Here is a 15,647-nt window from a genome sequence, read left to right as displayed (position 1 = left end):
AACCTAGCAGGGGCTCTGACTTCCATCATCACAGCAAGTGCAGGTATTCCAGGCATGGAGAGCAAGGTATTAAGCTGAGGCTAGCAACTCCTACTTTGATTTCTGCTCTAAGTGACTGGGAGGAATGGGGAGGGACAGCAATGACATGAGCTACTCTGTAGGTCTTTAGATTTATCCCCAAATACCAATGTGCATTGTAAGATAATTTCTGCACATCACCCATGTGCATGCTGTGTTCTGAAATCATAACTGTCAGATTTGTTTTAGCCCTTTTTTCTTAAAGCACGATGTACGAGTATTCCCTTTCCAACATGCGCGCACACACGTCATTCTCTTCCAGTCCTATCTTCACCATGTTTAACAATCAGGCCATAGTTTAACTAATTTGTGTGTCAGGACATGGCAAGAAGAGGGGTGGCCCCACTTGTGAGATCCAGGTGGAACACTTTAGTTAGAAGCCCAGCATCTCCTGCCTCCTCCTCCACCGGCTAGGTGGGATTTCTACCAGGGTGCTGACCCCAGTTCCTGCTTGGAGGTGCTGTCTTACATATCAATGTCTGGTTAGTGGCTAAAATGAAAGATATGCCTTCCTCTTACTGTTGGAGTAAAGAGGAGCTTCCTGGTTTTTTGCTCCTCCAGAGCCTTTTTGTTGTTGCAAGCAGGGCAGGTCTTACTACTCCTTCCTCAGGTCTCCATTTCCTGGATCCTCCTACCCTGTGAGTAATTATAGTTCCTGTCTCTGCTGCTGCATAAACCATTCCCCAGCAGCGTCAGTGTGACACTGACATGGCCCTTGACAGTTGCACAGCAAGTTTTTGAAAACAAGAAGTGAAACTGGCCAGAGTTTTATTTATTTCTCTCTGAAGTATGGCCAAAGTTACTGAGCAGCAGCAGAGGCACTGGAGCTGTCTGGGTCCTGACTCAGGAAGCGGCACTGCCTTGGTTTGCATTTGGTTCTCATTTGCAGAATTATCTTGAAACCATAAGGTCTAGAAACTTAATTTAAAACAAATTTTGCAGAAATTCATGGTTTGGGGTCCCTATGTTCACTGGGTGTATGGATTCATGCCCTTTCATATTGTCAACATGGACAGGATCAAACTGCATTCAATCCACGTTTAGAGTCCTTCTAGCCTCACTCTCCCCCTGGGATAAAACACATTACACAGTAATACATAATACATAATACAGTAATTGGACATAATTTGCTCTCATTCATCAGCTGGCAGACCTAGTTATAACCCAGACAACCATGTTTAAAACATGCTTAAGCACGGTTTTCCAGAACGTGGTTAAAAGTCTTGTGTAGATGGGGCCTCTATATGTTTGTTTTGCCCTTTCTCCTTTTCCCATTCAGTATGAACTGCTAGCTTTTAACATTGAGCAAGTTCATTGGGGTACAATTACATGCCAAATATCTATACATCAATTCAGAATGATCAGCTCCTCTAGGTGCTGATCACACTGGATACTTTCGACATGCCACACCATGCTGCTGCCACATTTTTCAAACATCGCCAAGATTCACTCAAGTTCAGAAACAAAGGTAATATAATCCTGTTTCCAGGCAATCTGTTAATTTTTCCTCTTTGTTTTGCCTTACCTATATTGGGGGGAAAAGCTTGAATGAAATACTCTACTATTCTTCCAGCCCTCTCGGGTCCTATTGCTAAGAAGCATAGAACCATAGAAGTTGGAGATGGAAAATAAGACCGATTAGGTCATCTAGTCCATCCTCCAGCCAGCTGAGGATTGTTGCCCACTTGCTGCCTTTGGGAATCTTCTTAAAAGAGCCTGCCAGTGACTGGCAACCGTCTGATTTTGATTTCCATTGTGCTAGCGGAGGAAAACAGCCAGCTTCCTATGAGCGCATCAGGAAATTGCAGCACAGAGATCACACAAGTGTTATTGTACTGGGCTGGAGTTAGCAACATCAGGCTGCAATATAAAGTGAGGAAAAGATAACATACCTTTTGCCAATGGATACTTTCTTAAGGAAAGAGATCTGCGTTTCTAGGGATTACGGGGACATCTTTTGGCTCACACCAAAGTGTTTTTACAAGTGATCTTCGAAACAGCGCTCGCTCCAGAGATCAGAAATGGGAATGATTCATCTAACTTCCTTAATTTTTCATCTCCAACTCTTTTCCCAGTGGCGACCTAAATGAAGACACTCTGGAGACCGAAAATGCAGCTGCTGCAGCCGCTGCTGCCTTCACAGCTTCCACACACCTGAAAGAAGCTGTCTTAGGTAGGTTCAGTGTACTGCATTGGCCTTTACTGCAGCCTTCCTCGTGGCAGCTTTGCAGCATCAGCAGTCCTGCTGCTAGAGAGTTTGAGTGTTGCAGGTCTGCCTAGCTCAGCTGCCTGGGAGCACACCGCACTGCCAGTGAGTGCCCAGGAGCCTCCTTGCAGAGTAGGCAGACTGACAGCTTCAGGATCAGATCATGGTTTCACACCTTTTCTGCAGGCATCACTGTAGCTGTCATTTGCTCAAGGAAACAGAACAGTAGAGCCATAATCCTGCCTCCTAGCTGCATGTGACAAAAAGGAAGGTGAGAAGGCCCAAAAGGGAGAGTGGGCAGATATGGTTTCCTAGCACACTGCTGCCCTCTCCTGGTTAAGAGTGGGATTGCTTGAGTTTATTCCCCATTAAATCTGCTACCCATATGTTTTGCCCATAGCTCAGCCATGGGATCATCAGATTGTCTGTTTACAAGAGCATTACAGGTTTCAGAAGCAAGCAGAGGACTAATTTATGACTTAAAAATTGTAACAATGTCTCTGCCAATTGGGCTGCTGTGGCATAAACCAGTTTAGTCTGGAAAGTCTCCCTTGGGTTTGCTGGCCTCTTCGTTATTTGGATTAAGTTTAATGAACTTACTCTAGTAATAAAAATGGTGACTCCCCAAAACTCTCTGATTCCTGTAATAAAGTGTTGATGCTCGGGCCTGGACACTAATGCTTTTGTATCTTGGAATGTTCCTGTGGCTCTCACTTCAGTGGCTTCACTGCAGTGTAGGCAGGTAGGAGATATTCACCAACTGAGTTGAAGTGGGTTTGCAAGTGTTTCATTTTGCAAAAGACATGATTACCTGCTTATAAGCCCTCCTTTGGGAACAGTGGAAGACCCACCACCTTGAAAATAGACAGTTGCACCATAGTAATGTGTGTGACTATATCCTCTATCTCAAATGTTTCTGCATTCACATAAAGGGTCAAATGTTCAGTCAGCCACTGAACTTTCATATTGACTTTTGTGGACCTGCAAAAATAGGCATGCACTCATTTTGCCTGTGGTCAGCTGGCTGTTTGGTATTGAAGGCTGGCTAAAAATTTGTCTGAAGAATCTGGTGTTCCTGCCTGCCTTCTCTTTTTGCTCCCAAGCTTTAAAACTCTGTCCCAAAATGTCTTTAAACTCTTGACGGTAATCACTAGTTGTAACTCATTTTCCTTTTGACCCGCCCCAATCCCTGCCTCTCATTCCCTGTGAGAAGTGAAGATGGCTGAAGAGGACGACAGCTTGGAGGCTGAGATTGTTTATCCCATCACCTGCGGAGATAGTAAAGCCAACCTGATATGGAGGAAGTTCGTGTGCCCAGGCATTAATGTGAAATGTGTTCAGGTGAGGGTACAGAGTTCTCTGAAGGTCCCTAAGGAAGGACCACATGTATAAAGATAAGAGGTGTGCTCTTAGGTTACCCTCCTTGCCCAGAAAGGAGAATAAGGACCACAGATGCTAATGAAATCCAGCATTCCAGTGCTATTGCTATGGTAGATCACTCTACCTGTTTGCTAAACTCCATCCATATGTGGCTTTGATTGTGTCAGGAAGCAGGACTCTGTTATAACTATGTTGAGATCCTGCTTTAAAGGGGAAAGGAGAGAAAACTATTTCGAGTACCATTGTCTTCATGCAGTCTGTTATTGTGACTTAGTGCTTCATAAGAAAACTGAGCAGCTCTGGCTAGAGCTTCAACTTCAATCTGGCTCTGCTTTTGAGCAGTTTTCTAAACTGTAGACATTCCCTTTATCAGATCAGTTTAAGAGAAATTGATATGGTGATGCAAACCTTCTTGGTAAAGATAGTATTGACCTGTTTCCACTCTTTCTACCCCAGATGGTTGGGGGTGAAAAAACTCTTAATGAGTGGAGGAGTCGGGGGCACTTTTCATTCCCAGAACATATGTTTCATGATAACACAGTAAGGCATCAATGGTAAACAATAATCTGTTCCTTAAGAAGGGTCTGCTTTCAGGCTGCACTGCCAGAGAATTTTTGAGGAGATGGTCTACTCCACCTCCTCTTGGAGAGAGAGATCTTTCCATGTCTCTCTCTCTCTCCAAAGCAAACTGTAGAGACGGGAGCAGATCAGTTTTGCCTGCTACCACTAGAGATCAGCTTCCTCTTTGCACTTGACTCTGGTTCCTGTTATAGGTAGATGTTTCATGTCATGCAGCAGTTGGGAATATCACATTTACTTGTTAACACAGGAGGGAATGAAAAGAGACCTGGAGGTGGCAAATCCCTACTGGAACTCCCCATAGAAGTTTTATTAAAGGAGAACCTCAGAAGGGGTACTAGGTCACCAATTCAAATCCACCTGGTCAGTAATGAAGGAAAGATGTCACATGGCTATTCAATATGAAATATGCTGGTTGTCTCAATCTAGTTCCCAGTAAGAGATGTCCACATCATAAAAGTGGCTGCTGCAGTTGGCACTAATTGTGCTTGTTAACTAACTCTGCAAAGGCCAAAGATTTGGGGTGGTAGCTCAGTGGTTTGAGCATTGGCCTGCTAAACCCAGGGTTGTGAGTTCAATCCATGAGGTGGCCATTTAGGGATCTGGGGCAAAAATTGAGGATTGGCCCTGCTTTGAGCAAGGGGTTGGACTAGATGACCTCCTGAGGTCCCTTCCAATCCTGATATTCTATGAACTGAGTGGCCAAAGAGCCTTAATCTTAGCATCTCTTCTGGTCAAGTCATTGTTGAAGTGCTTTGTGGGGTTGACCATTGGGCAACATGCTGGTAGGAAGACTGGATACTAATGGTGGGTGGGAACAATCTGTTTTTTGTCACTAGTTTGCTTGATAGTGGGAGCAGATGAGAGCTAAATAAAATAGTGTGTTAGTTGCACATGGTATGGAACAGAACACTATAATGCAAATTATATTTTGCACAAACCGCATTAGGATGGATCTTGTATGGCCTTCCTGTCTGACGCTTTGTGGTATGTACAGAGCTAGGAGAAGAATTTGTAACCAATTTCTGCCAAAGTTCAGACTCTTGGCTCTTATTAGGATATATTTTAGTGTAATCACAATATCCTGGTGGGTGATTTTCACTAGAGGTGGGCCTAGCCCAGAGAGTCGTATCAAACTTTGTGGTTCTTCAGATCAGGAGTTTTGGTATGAGCCCAGCTTTGGTTTTCACAGTAATATTAAACTTGGCCATCAAGGTCATTCTGCTCTGTCACTGGGCACAGTGCTAAATACAGTTTATGCACCCTGGTATAACATATTGCTGTCCTCTCATGTGGAACAAGTCTGCATTTTTCCTGCTGCGTCACACCATGTTACATTTCTCCCCTTTGCAGTATGATGATCACCTAATTAGTCCCAAAGAGTTTGTCCACTTGGCTGGGAAGTCAACCCTGAAGGACTGGAAGCGAGCAATCCGGATGAATGGGATCATGCTCAGGTTAGTCTTTTTGCTTGCTTGTATATGTGCATTGATGGCTGGGGTTTCTTCTTTCTGGGAGAATCCAGAAGGATCCTCCACATGCTCTGATACAGCTGTTAAGCGACTGAGTGGATGTGTGCCACTGAACACACTGAAAATTTGTCCCAATAACTGCCTATCCATCCAGTGATCAGTTTCCTGTAAGTGTTTTCCTTGTTGCAGGTAGGCAGAGGTAGTTAAGAAATGAGGGACTGTCACTACCTGTCATAGTCCCAGGGCAACAATGTGATATGCAGCTGCCTCTAGGGTGGTGCATGGCAGTTGTAACAGCCACACAGCAATAGCGCTTAACGGTTTTAGAACAGGAAGTGAAGAGAATACACTATCCAGTTGGAAAAGCTGGGGAAATTTGGAAAGGCAAATGTTAATTGCCTTATCTGGAACTTGACAAGGACTAAAACCCTATGTCCTCTTACAAATAGTGTCATGAGATCTTTAATGGCCACAAGTTGTCAGACTGTGTTGTTTACATCTCTTCTAAAAGACAGAACTTGTGCAGCAGAATGCTCTTGAACACCTTTCCAGAGCATTGGTTCATTCTGATTGAAAGAAGAGTGCCACCTACTGAATCCACACTCCCTGCTGCAGGAAATTAATCTATCCATATGGTTGTGTTATGTCAGTCTTAAACCACTTTTTTTTGCCAAAATGCTTATTTGTGTCTTCCTCTTCTCTGGCCTTGACTACAGGAATTCCTTTCCTTACGGTCTCCCAGAGCACCAGCTCCAGACTTCTGTCTGACCAAAATCTACTTGTTTCCTCATCTGTAGTCGGAAGCAAAAAGAAATCATCCCTTACCCCGGAATTGTCAATGGTTCCACAGTCCTTTCATAGCAAGGCTGTCCCACCCACTGAGCTCCTGCAGTAACACAAACTGCTCTCCTATTATCGTTAATCAGCTTTTACTCATTGGTTGTTGTAACCCAATACCTCAGCGTTTTGGTAAGGCTGGTCTTCTGAGGAACAAAACCTATTTACAAAGGATGTGTGAGAGCCAGCCCAGTAGCCTAGTGGCAAACAGAGCCCAGCAATCCAAGATGTTGTCTCCAGCCAGCAGAGGCTCGGAGTACTATAGAGGCAACATGCTCAGTACCTGGCGAGGGGGAGACCATCTGTGCCCCTCTGGCAATGTCCTTTTGCTGAGTTGAGATGCCTCATTTTTAGATTCCAAAAGGAGCTACATCCAGTCCTTCTTTGCACTGAGGGAGAGTCTCCAGGACGTGAGGTAGATGAATGGGTTATTTTATTAACCCATTGTGGCTTAATTTCCACTTCCTCTCCCTCCCTCAGCTGAGCATATTATCTTCTAACTGACACCTCCATAGGGCATTCAGTCAGTAGGCAGAGAACTCTGTGTGCTTGAACCTGGTTCCCAATAAATCTCAGACTAACTTCCCCATCAGCACTTCTAACCTCCTGCTTATCGACTCAGGGACAGTTCCTACCGTGCTTCCTCTATTCAAAGTGCTGGCATATATCTGTGAGCCAGCTGCATCTTCAGTTACAATCATGGTGCTTGTGACATCCAACGTGCACATGCTTCATTAAGCACAATTGTTCCGGGGCCTCAGACAAGTCTCACGATATGAACACTATCCCATATAGTGGGAGCAAGAGCTGTGGCCTCCAGAAAGATTTTCTTTTTGATATTCCTAGATATTTTCAGTCATTTAGTACTTCTAGTATTATTTATAGCAATCTGTTCCTGTAAGAGATCATGCTGCATTCTGTCTTTTGTCCTCGATTTGAGCTGTTTCGGCATGTTTAGGCCTCCCACTTGAGGCATGTTTATGTTCTTTGAGCTAAGGGAATTTGTCCGCTCTATTAATCTGCTGGATTTAGAAAGGAGTCACTTAATATGTATTGAATAATCATCAGTGATGAAGTCCTTTTCTAAGGGCCTGACTTTCACTGGGTTTCAGCCTGGCCACTGCTTGTATGCACACAGATGATAGATTCTGTCAGTGTGCATGCAGGATTTTTACACACCTAATCTATCACCTGTAAATACAGGTGTGTGCTAAAGTGCACGTGCATTAGCCCTGGTCTACACTAGGACTTTAGGTCGAATTTAGCAGTGTTAAATCGATGTAAACCTGCACCCGTCCACATGATGAAGCCCTTTTTTTCGACTTAAAGGGCTCTTAAAATCGATTTCCTTACTCCACCCTGACAAGTGGATTAGCGCTTAAATCGGCCTTGCCGGGTCGAATTTGGGGTACTGTGGACATAATTCGACGGTATTGGCCTCCGGAAGCTATCCCAGAGTGCTCCATTGTGACTGCTCTGGACAGCACTCTCAACTCAGATGCACTGGCCAGGTAGACAGGAAAAGAACCGCGAACTTTTGAGCCTCATTTCCTCAAGAAAAAAGGCACGAAACGATTGTCTGCTGCTGCTTTCACGGACGGAGGGAGGGAGGGAGGGAACAGGGGCCTGAAGATATGTACCCAGAACCACCCGCGACAATGTTTTAGCCCCATCAGGCATTGGGATCTCAACCCAGAATTCCAATGAGCAGCAGAGACTGCGGGAACTGTGCGATAGCTACCCACAGTGCAACACTCCGGAAGTTGACGCTTGCCTCGGTACTGTGGAAGCACTCCGCCGAGTTAATGCACTTAGAGCATTTTCTGTGGGGGGGGGGGACACACTCGAATATATAAAAACGATTTCTAAAAAACCGACTTCTATAAATTCAACCTAATTTCGTAGTGTAGACATACCCTTAGAGAAGTCTGGAATTCAAGTTCTCTGCTGATTCCTGTGGAACCTTATTCTCTCTGGGTAATAGCCACTTCCTGATTTCATTAACCTGCTGTGACACTTGCTTTGACAGCTTTCCATTAATATACATTGCTCTGTGCTCATTCAGCAAGGTGCCTCCTCTCCGGCAGTTTTATCTTCATCTCAGGTTCCCTAGTTCCTACTTTGCTTCACTTTGCTTTGCTAATGTATCCGTATGCACCGAAGGAGCGAATGAGAGAAGCTGCAGCATGGTGCTCTTCACCAGTGAAGAGTCCATGTTTCTCTTCCTCATCCTTAGTGTTCTGTAACCTTTCCTTATAGAGCAGACAGAGAGAGAGCATCTTTCACCACACTGCCATACAGCGCTCCTTACCCTTTCCATTTCTCACACAGGTCATTCTTGGACAGGCTGATCACTGACCTCTCCACACAAAAACTTGCATAGTAAGGCCCAATCTACATGGGTCTTTCAGCTGATAAAACAATCTTGTATTCTTCGCAATTCAGACCCACTTGTTGTCAAGCTGGCTTCTAATACGCTTTGCTCAGCCTGTAGGTTCAAGCCATGTTAGAATAATGTTCAGAAACCTTGCTCCTAGTCTAGGTCTCTACCTTGGCTCGAATGTGGATATTCTGACACAGGTTTTCTCTGTCCATAATGTATTAGCATGGTATTAAGCTCTAGTGAGTGGTATAGTTGTTAAACTCACATGTAAAGGCTGTATAGAAGGGGATTAAATGCTTGTCTTGTTGGTAAACAATTTTCCCCCTCTCTTCCTGTCAGAGTGGACTTTCTCACTCACACTTTCATTTATGGGCCACTAATTTGGTTACTGTTCCCTCCAGAATGGATAATTGGGAGAAAAGAGAAGCAACTCTTGGCCCATTACCTCTGCCAGTCCCTCTGATCTTTACTGGCCCCTTGAGGAGGAGTCTCGAGGGCACTTCAGCAGTTGATTATCCTGCAGGGCAATCTCATGTCCTGCTTCCTCTCCACCAGGCCAATTTAAGAGAAAAGAAGGGCAGGAAGCTGAAATGCAGAGTTAATTCGTGCCGGATTTGGAGAGGTTTGTGTGTTGGAAATGCAGTTAAAAACTTCAGAAGGGGAGCTGTTTTTCAGTGATCTTTCTCACTGTGTCTGGGACATACTGATACAAGTGTGTACTCATACTCATTCCTTGTGCTGCAGGAAGATCATGGACTCCGGAGAGCTGGATTTCTACCAACATACCAAGGTCTGTTCAAACACCTGCCGAAGCACTAAAATTGACCTGACCGGAGCCAGAGTATCTCTGACCAGCCAGACGTCGACAGAGTATATTCCTCTCACCCCTGCCTCTGCAGATGGTATGTTTAGTGTTTTCCATAGCCCTTGTTACTGGGGCTCTTACGAGTCAAAGCTTAATTACTGCTTCCTTATGAATGCGGTTACTGTTGTCTCTATCATGTTTTTTCTTGTTGCTGTTTTCCTCCTTCACTTCTCCCCCTCCCCCTGTTGCTGGGTCTCCCATGTTGGAGCTATGCAGAAGCAGCTATTGTAATGCTGCATGGCAGAGCAGTAGCTGCCTGGAAGGAAATCACTTGGATACTCTGTAAGAAATTCATTCTAAAGAGTTAGCCGTACTGCATCCTGGTTTACTAGGAGCTACATAGCTAAAGTAGTGGCCTCCAGATAATCCACAGGAATTAGTGCAGTAGTCCCCCTGTGATGTGGTCATCCTTCAGTGCCAGCATCTGATCAGCTGCTAGCTGTTCTCAGTGTACATGGCAGTAGGCTGCAGAGATGAGCATGATTTCTTTGTCGCAGCATGCTGGATTTGGAGCCCCTTTCATTGCACTTTCTTTCAAAGATGGCAACTGACTTCCTTCTGAATAATTTAGATATTTTCATTTAAGGCTCCGTTTCTGAATTATTTATTGCTTTTGTCTGATGAAAGATTAAGTGCAGCCATGGAATGCTACAAATTTCTATCAGATCTCACACAAATAAGTTACAAAAATGAATTTAAAAGGACATTGCTTTAGAGTTTGTTCTAAATTTGATTTGTCTTAAGCAGGGAATGTTTTTGGTGGAAATGTGCTCCTATTTCTAAATACTTATATTTGCAAATCCTTTTGCCACTGAGAACTTACACAAAAAAAAATCTGATAGCCATAGATTTTTGCAGGAGAAAAGCAAAAATTGTTTTTTACCCTTGTGCTGGCTCTGCCCAGAGTATTTAACAATTGAATTCCATGCTTTGGGCTAGTATTTATGGTTGCTGTACATGCTTAACCCATTGTTTATTTCAGGGTTAGTTCCACCCCACAGCATAGCTGTAACCCTTGTTGCTGTGAGCAGTTCTATTAATATAATCCAAGATGTTAACACGCAAACCAGGAAGTTTCCACACTGTTGATGTCAGGCTGTATTTGGCACAAGTGGGGGAAAACAAATTTGCAGAGTAGAAGGAACAAATTGCTCAGGGAAAGAATTATTTGAAAGCTATGGAGTGTTACAAACTGCTCGTCTTTCAGGAGAGCATTCTGGTGCTCCCAGAATGATCACTGCATCTCTGGCCCAGATTTTGAGCTGTACAGCTCCAGCATGCAGCTTGACATCCTCCTGGCAGCTCAACTGACATGTGACTCCTTCGTCTCCATAGTAACAATACCATAGAGATTGGAAAGGGCTGTGGAGAGCAGAGATCACATGAGTGGCTGGGCGGAAATATGATCACAGTTATATACCCTGGAGGCAGCAAGGGTAGGACAGTACCCCAATGTGTATTATCTGTAGGAATGACGGGGTCAGTTCAGTCTTCAGGCCAGTCAAACCACAGGTCAGAGGCAGTCTGTTAAGAATTTTATATTTCTTTCATGTCCTGTAGATTGGCAACAAGCCAGATAATTGTCCTGAACACTTACCAGACCAGATACAAATTCTACTTGCCAGCCCTCTGTTTATAATAATAATAGAAAAATTAATATACTAAAGAAATGACTCTCCCTGAGGCAAAGAGAATTTTGCAGGAGTTGTGTAAATAGTGCCCAGGGTATTGCCCAGCTGTATGGAAAGGTAAGCAAAGCTCACACAATGGCCTCATGTGACTTTTAATCCCACTTCGGAGTCTCTGTTTGTTTGGCTTTCAGCTGGAGGAGATAAGCTGATACAATATTGAGTACTGCATGGACTTGCCTGTTTTCTTGGATGTAACATGGTGGGTGTATAATACAGGGACAACCTGATGCTATGTGGCAAGACTTGTGAAGCCATGACTTGTGTTTTCTTTTCCTTTTCAATCTTGGTTGCAGTAAATGGATCTCCTGCTACAATCACCATAGAAACTTGTGAGGAAGCCAGTGATTGGACCACTAGCATTGGAGGTACAGTTCAGGAAAACAAGACATAATGCTGTTAATATCTCCTATCATACTCCATGTGCGCTACCTACATTTGAAAGGGATGTAGGGGGAGAAGGTTGAAGAGAGGAAAAAAAAGATAGGGTGAGTAGGAAAACTGTTTCTGCTGTAGGTGTTCCCATACTCAGCTGCCTGATCTTCATGGTATTTATTTGGCATAGCTTTAGATTATTGTAGTGTAGGACTAAGTCCTTTGTGTTTGCAGTGTAGCCACAACATCTTCTTGGCATGAAATTGCTTCCAAGTGTCAGAATACCCAAGCATGGGTCAAATTCTGGCCATTGCCCTCAGAGGAACCTGGGTGTGAGTCCTGAGATTTCTCCCTTGCTTCTCTGATTCAGCAGAATTAAGAAGGATCATGGAGGATAACGTCTGACACCGAAATGGGATAGGGATTTGTGGTGCTGCATCCAGCTGCCTGTGTTGGGTTGTGGAAGAAAAGTGAGTGAGACTCCTAGCGGGAGCTCTGCCTCAGTCCTTCTGGCTCAGGGTTCAAAGTGACTCACAGGTTCTTCTGCAGCTTCTCTGCCCTGTTGGGCAGGATCAGTCCTGTGTGATATGGGGAATAGGAGGACTATAAGGGAAAAGTATGTTCTTCCTTTAAAACTACGCAGTCAACTTGGTTTTTCACCCATTGCCTTGGGATGCCTGTTCCTACTGGGTTTTGCCCCATCCCCACCTGCCTAGAGATAGAATGTCTTCTGCTTCAAACCCCACCAGAGAAAAGTTTAGGGTGAGCTTCTGCCTTTCAATAGGATTGCTGAATGTGCACACCCCTTTTACCTCACAGTAAGACATGGTGATGTATCAGTCATTCAGCCCCCCCACTGCCCTTTCCTTGTACTCTGAGGTTCTCTCTTATACTGGCTGCTCCCCTAGATGACACATTTGCATTCTGGCGTGGTCTGAAGGATGCAGGGCTGCTGGAAGAAGTGATCGAAGAGTTTCACCAGGAGCTTGTGGAGACCATGAAGGGATTACAGCAGCGGGTCCAGGATCCTCCCTTACAGCTCAGTGGTAAGAGCTTGATTGCAGGAGCTAATAAGCAGCATCTTTGTGTCTTGATTATTATTCTTATTATTAAATCGCAAAAAACCTTTGTGACTGCAGAGTTAAGGTTGCCAGGTGATAGCTCATGCCCTCCGAGAATGTCGAGTTCAGCAAAATCAGTCTTCTGAAAACCAGGCAATACAGTTAAGGTAAACGCCCACATACCCTTAACTCTGCCCTCTTTGAGTGCTGCCCCACAGCACCCATAACATACTCCCGTTCTGCCTTGTTGCTATAGTGGACAGGCACTACCTGCACTGAAATATTGAGCCTCTTCTCCCTACAGAGTACCACATTTGTCAAATTTGACAGACACTTCAGACCCTTTTACAGCCCTTCACTCATGTATGCCGTATCCCACCTAAAGCTATATTTTCACCTACCCATCATTAAGTCCATAGACTCCTCTCAGATCCCACCTCACTGCTGACACCTGAGACGATTCTGCACTGAAATGATACTGGCACCCACCAGCCCTGTGACCTGGAAGTAGTTTTCCAGATAGTTAGCCTCTCACTCTCTACATGCTCAGTGTAATACCTTAGGAGCAAGAATAATCACATGAGGCTTGTGATGAGAAGCAAAATCTTTTTGAAATAGCAGTGTAATTTGATTTCTCACAAAGGGCTGGTGGGTGCCATGCACTCTGTTGGGGTAACACTCTAGCCTTAGGGACCCTCATGCAGTGATCTTGAGCCCTTGTTGAGCTTTGTCTGTGAGCCAAAAAAGGTTGCCAGAATCTCTCAACTTTTGTTTTGGGAGATGTATTTTGGGACTTCCTTGGTCAGACGACCCCAGATTTGTGTGGCACACAATGAGGCACACCATATTTCAAGGCAATCCAAGTAGCCATGTAGATTTTTCGAGCACTTAGAGTCAAACTTTAAATAAAAAGCTAGTCTTAACTATAGTAGAATGAATTATGCTCACTTTGCTGGCATCCCTTTAATTCTCACATGCAGAGTGGGGTATGGAAATAACTGGCCACTATGGACGGTGCATCAGTGGTGCAGGATAGTTTTGTGGCCAGTTTCCTTAGAATCTGCAATGCAGTCTGTGGTACAAATTTGTTTCCCGCAGCTGACAAACAGATTCCCACTGGCTTTGCCATCTGTGCATATGCCCTGCTAATCTGAGCCGGTTTCTGCAGTTCATTGCGCTGCATCATTAGAAGGTAACGCACCACGTGATTGAAGGAAATTGACTGTCCTTCCCACTCACACATGTCACTGAATATAGAAAAAATAATTTAATATGACTGCTTCATATTTTGGAATGTCTGGCACTTGGGACCAACACTGCTGTCAGCTATTGTGTCCTCCTTAATCTTTGAGTTTTTTCCTTATGTACTGCCTGCCGTGGCCTTTCACAGCACATCTTGCTGGGAGGAAACACACCTTGTCTTGCCACCTCACTGAGACTGAGGGGCAGTGTCACTTTGGGAAACCCTTTGCCCTTCAGTTATGGGATTCTCTTATTTGGGGATGTCTTTGTGAAATTCTCAGACAACAGTCATCTTAACCACAAGATTTAATACAAGCACTGAGAAAACAGAATGAAAATAAAAGTAATTGCTAAACTCATCTAGATTAATGCTTCCCATAAACTGAGCTAGAGAGAGAATTTTCAGCACTCATAAAGTGGGGAGAAAAAAGCTTCTAGATTGTATCCTGTGAAAGCAATTCTCTCCTCTGACCACGCTTTGGTCAGCCTGTCAGTAGCGCTTGCTGTTCAGATAGCAACTAGCTATGTGTCCCGAGACCTCTCTTCTTAATCTCTGTTTGGGAAGAAAGGACTATTGTCTCTTAATCATCCCTTGATGCTTCTCCCCATCCTTTCTTTCTCAGTATTCTAAGCATAAATATTAATGAATTCTTAAGCTCTGACCTCTTGCATTATCCTAAAACAGATTTGGCTCCGTCACTTTAGCACAGTGGTTCTCAAACTTCATGCACTGTAACTCCCTTCGGACAACAAAAATTACTACACAACCCCAGGAGGGGGGACTGAAGGCTGAGCCTGCCTGAGCCCCACCGCCCTGGGTGGAAGGGCCAAACCCCAAGGGCATCAGCCCCAGGTCGGGGACCTGTAACCTGAGCCCCGCCATCCAGAGAGTGGTTGGGCTCGGGCTTCAGCCCTGGCCCTAGGCCCCAGCAAGTCTAACGTCAGCCCTGGTGACCCCATTAAAATGGGGTTGCAACTGACTTTGGGGTCCCGACCCACGGTTTGAGAACTGCTGCTTTGGCATATCTGTGTTTTACCAAGAAAAAGATAAATTCTTTCTGTAGGGAATGATTCTTTCCTCAACGATCAGTATCTATTTTTCTGTTTTAAGATGCTGTCTTACTCAACAACATAGTCCAGAATTTCGGCATGCTGGACCTGGTAAAGAAAGTTCTAGCTAGCCACAAGTGCCAGATGGATCGCTCAAGAGAACAATACACACGGGATTTAGCAGGTATGCCCACCTGGAATTTCCGTGTCTCTTCTGTTGGCATCGCTGATACTATCCTGGAGTTTTTCTGTGTAGGAAAGTAGATTTTTTCTTTTGCTAAGTCAATGCATGCTAAATCAGTTTATCTTGGAATGATGCTAAAGAATGAGCTATATTGCCTTGCTTATTTTACTACAGTTGTTGCTATGCTGTTAAAACTGGGAAGATGGCCACTGGGAAGCTTATGTTAGGTGGAGGTTGGAGAGTACCC

At 44.4% G+C, this 15,647-nt stretch overlaps 1 protein-coding gene across 6 annotated transcripts in view; it reads left to right on the top strand.

The window, feature by feature from the left end:
* GMEB2 (glucocorticoid modulatory element binding protein 2) overlaps positions 1 to 15,647 on the top strand; it is a 43,496-nt gene that overhangs the window by 23,008 nt on the left and 4,841 nt on the right. For 4 of the 6 annotated variants that reach the window (XM_073308877.2, XM_073308884.2, XM_073308880.2 and 1 more), the window contains exons 3-9: positions 2,154 to 2,251; positions 3,498 to 3,625; positions 5,597 to 5,700; positions 9,680 to 9,837; positions 11,785 to 11,856; positions 12,772 to 12,909; positions 15,278 to 15,400. In XM_073308877.2, coding sequence (XP_073164978.1) covers positions 2,154 to 2,251; positions 3,498 to 3,625; positions 5,597 to 5,700; positions 9,680 to 9,837; positions 11,785 to 11,856; positions 12,772 to 12,909; positions 15,278 to 15,400 — 821 coding nt within the window. Of the gene's footprint in view, positions 1 to 2,153; positions 2,252 to 2,470; positions 3,626 to 5,596; positions 5,701 to 9,679; positions 9,838 to 11,784; positions 11,857 to 12,771; positions 12,910 to 15,277; positions 15,401 to 15,647 lie in introns of all 6 variants that reach the window. The other 2 variants (XM_073308883.2, XM_073308882.2) reach the window with 2 other exon arrangements.

This window comes from Lepidochelys kempii, chromosome 13 (assembly GCF_965140285.1).
Source record: "Lepidochelys kempii isolate rLepKem1 chromosome 13, rLepKem1.hap1, whole genome shotgun sequence".
Lineage (NCBI taxonomy): Eukaryota > Metazoa > Chordata > Testudines > Cheloniidae > Lepidochelys > Lepidochelys kempii.
This window is presented reverse-complemented; position numbering and strand designations above follow the sequence as displayed.